The following is a 6,282-nucleotide window of genomic DNA, read 5'->3' as shown; positions in this document are numbered from 1 at the left end:
CACATGATCCTTCAGAAATCATTCTAATATGCTGATTTATTATCAGTGCTGGAAACAGTTGTGCTGCTTGAAAAACATTAGAAATCTTACTGATCCCAAAGTTTTGAACGGCAGTGTATATATATATATATATATATATATATATAAATTTTGCAAATATTTTAAAATATGTTGTTGTTATACTTGCAGCAAATGACTAAATCAGTCATTTTAAATTGTACCATTAGTTTTTATTTAAAATCCCTATGAATGAATGGGAATAGACCAGTCACTGTTGCACTGTTGGTTGATTAAACCTTAGGCTTTAAAAATAAATTTTATTTTATTTTATTGTTTTAAATCAGATTCTTTAATGGAGTCTATCCCCTGAAGCTTAACTGAAACTTTCTATCAACCCCAGTGCAGCACAAGACTACCTAGATTCACTTGCTCTTATTGCTTGGTAAGTGTCAAGTGAAGCGTTGGCGTGTTCCATACCTAAAATGATTTAAAATTGATTTACAGTGGCAGGTACATCAAGTCATAACTTGCAGGGAAAGTCCCCTCAGGCATCTCACCATGTGCAGATGTGTGTTTTATGTACGTGCGCCCTTTGTTCAAACTGTCTGCTCAGATTTATGATGCACGGGCAGAAAATGAAAAGACAAAGGCGACGAGTGAATCAGTAATAAACTAGCTAACAATCACCTGACTCTGCATACCCAGAGTGCTTTGATGTATGTCAACATTCAGTTGGTCCCAGACAGTGACCCCAAAAATAGTTCAAAGGGAGTTTAAACTTCAATGCTAAGGTTACATTTAATGTTTACATTACGTTTAATGTAACGTTTAATTTGTTGATTCATTGGTGTGACCTTTTGTACTTTTAAAGTGAGGTCAAGTAATGAAGTGAGCTGAAGTGTTTTGAATTTAAAGGAATAAAAAAGACATGAAAATAGCTTGGTACCCTCAAAACAACAACCACATTAATAAAACCATTAATAATAATAATAATAATAATATAATACAAACTTATTATTATTATTATTATTAATAATAATAATAATAAAAATTATATATTTCTGTTGTCACTACATATAATTGAAATAATTAGTTTATTCAGTTATAAAATAATAAATTAGATTTATGAGTAATAGCAATATATTTGTGTTGTCATGACGATCATAATAATTAATTTTTATTTTTATGTTACATTATTATTCATTTTTTATTATTAATAAATAAATAATTGTGATGTCATAATCATAGTAATTAATAAATATTAGTTATAGTTTAGATGATGATGATAATAATACTATATTTGTGTTGTCATGACAATCATAATAATTATTTTTTACAATTATATTAGTATTATTTTTCATAATAATAATAAATACATAAATAAAAATTGTTGTTATAATCATAATAATAATTATTACATAGTTATAATATTTTCAGATTATGAAAAAATTATGAATAATATATTTATAATGGGTAATAATAAGTAATATAATAAGTAATAATATAGCTGATAAAAGTAGTAAGAATTATTTTGTGTAAGTTATATTATTATTCTTTTTTCATAATAATAATAAATACATAAATAAAAATTGTCGTTATAATCATAATAATAATTATTACATAGTTATAATATTTTCAGATTATGAAAAAATTATGAATAATATATTTATAATGGGTAATAATAAGTAATATAATAAGTAATAATATAGCTGATAAAAGTAGTAAGAATTATTTTGTGTAAGTTATATTATTATTCTTTTTTCATAATAATAATAAATACATAAATAAAAATTGTCGTTATAATCATAATAATAATTATTACATAGTTATAATATTTTCAGATTACGAAAAAATAATAATATATTTATAATGGGTAATAATAAGCAATAATATAACTGATAAAAGTAGAAAAAGAAATGTATTACTAAATGCTGTGTTCACGTGGTCATGACATTCAGAAATATACAATATAAAATGTATATAAAGTGTCCTTTGTATCTGATTCCCAGGTGGGTACAGCCAGGTACATGGCTCCAGAAGTGCTGGAATCAAGGATCAACCTTGAGAACATCGAGTCATTCAAGCAAACCGATGTCTACTCCATGGCCCTGGTGCTGTGGGAGATCACATCCAGGTGTAACGCTATCGGTGGTGAGTACACAAACATCATCGAGATCTTACTTGGAAACATAGCTGTTATGTTGGCATTTCCCAAACCAATATGATTAGTAAACTTGAGACAATGCTATTCTATTTCTATTCTGCCTGTAATTGTTCCTCAACGAGAACAGGAATGAAAATAGGCTTGCTTTTTGGTCTGGTTCTGTTAGTGGTACTTTGTTTTTTTTTGCTACCATAGTACCATCATTGGGCTATTGTTTGAGTACACTGCATGGAAAGCCCACTGCGGCCCACAATGTGTTTTGACCGATTTGCAGCTTCCTGTTATTGGAGGAGCTGTTCTTCAACAAGAGCAGAGATGGTACGGCATACTCCTCACTCTGTTTGGGGAATGTAAGGAATGTGTGAAATGTCAAGTGCTTCCTAAGAACTTTCCCTTCTTTGGTCAGGTGGGAAGACAGATGCTAGCATATTTTTGCCGTACTGACATATCAGCATAAAAAACAGTATTCATATAGCTGTCATTGAGCATTTATGCTCTCGTATGTATGAAATACAACAACAGAAACTGTAATTAGTTATGGATGTAAATATAAACGGATGCATGTGGAAATTGAGGAAGAGGGAGGGATTGTGTTGTTGTTTAGGGTTTTTCCTGCACTGAAAAATTGTCAGTGGCTGGCCAGTAAAAATTCGGTCTGCTGAGTATTCATCCTGGTACGTGCTAAATGCACAGGATGGATGAAGCCTACTGGATTTTCTTTCCAACTTTGGTCCTCTCATGATAAGAGATATCATATAAGAGATACCCCTCAAATAAGCCAAGACTGTATTTTCTTATATGGGAATAATCTGACAGGGTTGTATTATATATATATTATATAAAATCGAACCGTACCGTTCTCCACACACGGTTCGTCATGCACTAGGACCGCGGTTCAACTTAATTCTGACAATGCATCTGTAATATGGTTTGTTAGGGTTCGGCTAATGCATGTTTCTGTTGATGGATACAAATTCTGGCTTCCCAATACATTACAACAAGAGCGATGAGAGAAAAAAAACAAAACGTGGACAAACCAGTCACTCTTTGTTCAATGCATGTGCTGTATGCTGGAATCAGTGGCGGCTCGTCGGGGGAGGCAGGGGAGGCTATAATAATAATGATCGGCAGGGATCCCAGACTAATACAATTAGTGTGCCTCCTCTATTTTAAAACCCACGAGCCGCCACTGGCTGGAATAACTGTCATTTTTGCCGGCATCACGTGTTGATAACGCAGGTGAGACCTGAACAGCACACGTTGCTATCTGCGTTTAAACTAAACTCATTTAAGCCTTGCCAGCTTAAATATTAAAGAGCCAGAAGACGTGAACTCGCTCGCGCAGTGAGAAGATCTGTGTGGTGCTCAAAACTGGCCACTTCAAAGGGCCCTTCGGAATGAAGGATTTCGAAGGGTACAACTGATGGACACTTCGGGCTCCCATGATCCTTTGTGCAGATTTTTTGCATGATGACGGTGCCTCCATGTGGGCACGTGATGATGACGCAGAACGGCACTTCAAGAAACAGTTGTTTCTATAAAAAATAAAAATAAAAGCACTGTTTATTTTATTTGTATCTTTGCTCTATTTTATTTATTTGTGCTGTTGCTTGTAGTTAGATTATTTGTTCTTATTTTCTTTATTTTTATTTGACAATATAGTTTTTTCCCTAAACATTGCACATACCGAGCCGTACCGAAACCGTGATACAAAACGAACCATAAGTTGAACCGTTGCACCCCTAATATATATAAATTCGAACCAAATAAGATGTTACACTGCAATAACTGACTAAATAAATAATAGAGAAAACATTCTCTAAGTCACTAAGACTTTCTTTTTTTAAGTAATTAATACGTTTATTAATCAAGGTAATTATTAATCAAAATAATTTATTCATCAAATTTCTTAATCAAAAAATAGAGAAAACATCAAATCTTTCTTTTTTTTTTTTTAAGTAATTAATACTTTTATTAATCAAGCGTGTATAAAAAATCACAAAAATATTTATAATGTTAGAAAATATTTGTATTTTAAATAAATTCTGTTCTTTTGAATTTATCAAAAAGAAATGGCAGTTTCCACAGTATTTAAAATATTAAGTAGTACAATTGTTTTTGGCAGTTAAATATAATAATAAGAATAACTATCATAATAAAACACATTTCTTGAGCACCAAAACAGCTTATTAGAATGATTTCTGGAGAATCATGTGACACTAAAGACTGGAGCAAGGCTGCTGAAAATTCAGTTTTGCCATCAGAGGAATAAATTACAATTTGAAATATATTTAAATAGAAAACTGTTATTTAAGGGGGTCATATGATGCCATTTAAATTTTTCCTTTCTCTTTGGACTGTTACAAGCTCTTGGTGCATAAAGAAGATCTGTAAAGTTGCAAAGACTAAAGTCTCAAATCCAAAGAGATATTCTTTATAAAAGTTAAGAGTCAGCCACGCCTACCTAAAACGGCTCGTTCTAACACGCCCCCACATACCTACGTCGCTCTGTGGGAAGATTTGCATAAAGCCGCCCAAATGTTCACGCTAAGAAAGAAGGCGTAACTTTTATTCTCGCTGTAGTTCTGTTGTTTCCGCTGCCATGTCGTAAAGACGCTGTGTGCTTCGCCAATCACAGCACACCTCGCTTTTTCAGACCGATGAGCTTTGTAAAAATCGACGCGTTTCAGAAAGACGGGGCATAGAGGAGAAACAATAATGTACAGTATGTGGAAAATAATGTGTTTTTTGAACCTTAAACCGCATAAACACATTTCATTACACCAAATACACAAAATACTGTTCTTTTTAGCAGCATCATATGACCCCTTTAACATTGTAATAATATTTCACTGTAATATTGTATTTTTGCGCAAATAAATGCAGCCTTGGTGAGCATAAGAGACGTCTTTCAAAAACACTTAAAAATCGAACCTTAAACTTCTGAACATAAATTAAGTAAAATCTTGTTAGATTTCTCTGAAAACAAGACATGTAATTTTGCTTCCCATGTAAATGTATCTTGGTTTAAGGATGTTTAAACAATTTACTGGAAAACAAGACAAAAATACTAAGAATGTCAAGTTCAGAAGGTGCACCTCAAAATTCTGCTAATGTTTGAATGAAGCTGCAGCGATTTACTATTTTAATCAACTTTGGTAATATGAGTGGCAGTGTATTTACATGTGTATATTGTTTCACACACTGTCCCTGTGCCTGTCGAGTTGTTACCCACATGCCCCGGCATGCCTCTCTGTGGCTGAGTCCTCCTGTCATGCTGCTTGGAGCTTATCTGCAGAGCTGGAGTTGTTTTCAGCCAGACAGTCTGTGTCGAGGGGGGTAGAGACAGACATCCCAGGGTCTGTCTGCCCTGTTGCAGTACCACCTTCAGTATGCAATGTGAAAAACCTGGGATCTCTTTCAAAAGGGGGGAAAAGAAACATTTAGGGATGTAGCACTTGCAGACAGCAGCTGCAGTAAGCCCAAGTGTGGGTGATGGTGAAATGGAAAGCTGTGGCTGTGTTGTTCTGCTGCGGCTCACTGTGTATGCTAGTGAGTCCTGAATTAGCACGGGGTGCGGCCTGGTCTGGAGTAGTAGAGCGAACTTGAGACCCTGCCAGCTGAGGAGAACTCCCTCCTGTCCTCAGAGAAAGATGGGAAAACAAGTAAATGGAGGACAGCAGCTGGCTAGCAGGTGGCAGAAGCCCATACAGGGTGGCCATCCATCAGTACAGGTCTCAGATTCACTGCCGTCACGCTCTTCACAAACACACAAAAGAGCCAAGGGTGTTGTGCGCTCATGATCCACCCCAAATTTTTTCTGACTGAAGCCTGAAAAATCCTCCGGTCTGGCAACATTGCTGTCGCATTACTTTTTAGGCGACGTTTAAATAGGTCCTAGTGTTTAAACAGGAATCTTACCTCCTGTCTGCCCCGACTGACTGTCTCACTTACTGTGATTTATGAACACTTAAATCTCTCTCTCTCTCTTTTTGTTTGTCAGTGTATCATTTTTTCAGAAATAATGATATAATTTATTTATTAACTATGCAATTTTCATAAATCGTAGATAGACAGACAGATAGATAGATAGATAGATAGATAGATTGTGTCTGTGT

At 34.4% G+C, this 6,282-nt stretch overlaps 1 protein-coding gene across 3 annotated transcripts in view; it reads left to right on the top strand.

Annotated features, from left to right (window-relative positions):
• Window positions 1–6,282, top strand: part of tgfbr2b (transforming growth factor beta receptor 2b) — a 33,883-nt gene that overhangs the window by 22,006 nt on the left and 5,595 nt on the right. For all 3 annotated transcript variants that reach the window (XM_016458318.1, XM_016458317.1, XM_016458320.1), the window contains exon 5: window positions 2,010–2,151. In XM_016458318.1, the coding sequence (XP_016313804.1) occupies window positions 2,010–2,151 (142 nt within the window). The remainder of the gene's footprint in view (window positions 1–2,009; window positions 2,152–6,282) is intronic.

Source organism: Sinocyclocheilus anshuiensis, unplaced genomic scaffold, assembly GCF_001515605.1.
Source record: "Sinocyclocheilus anshuiensis isolate Anshui unplaced genomic scaffold, SAMN03320099.WGS_v1.1 scaffold267, whole genome shotgun sequence".
NCBI classification, from domain to species: domain Eukaryota; kingdom Metazoa; phylum Chordata; class Actinopteri; order Cypriniformes; family Cyprinidae; genus Sinocyclocheilus; species Sinocyclocheilus anshuiensis.
Note: the sequence above shows the minus strand (reverse complement) of the source record. Positions and strands in the feature narration are given on the sequence as shown.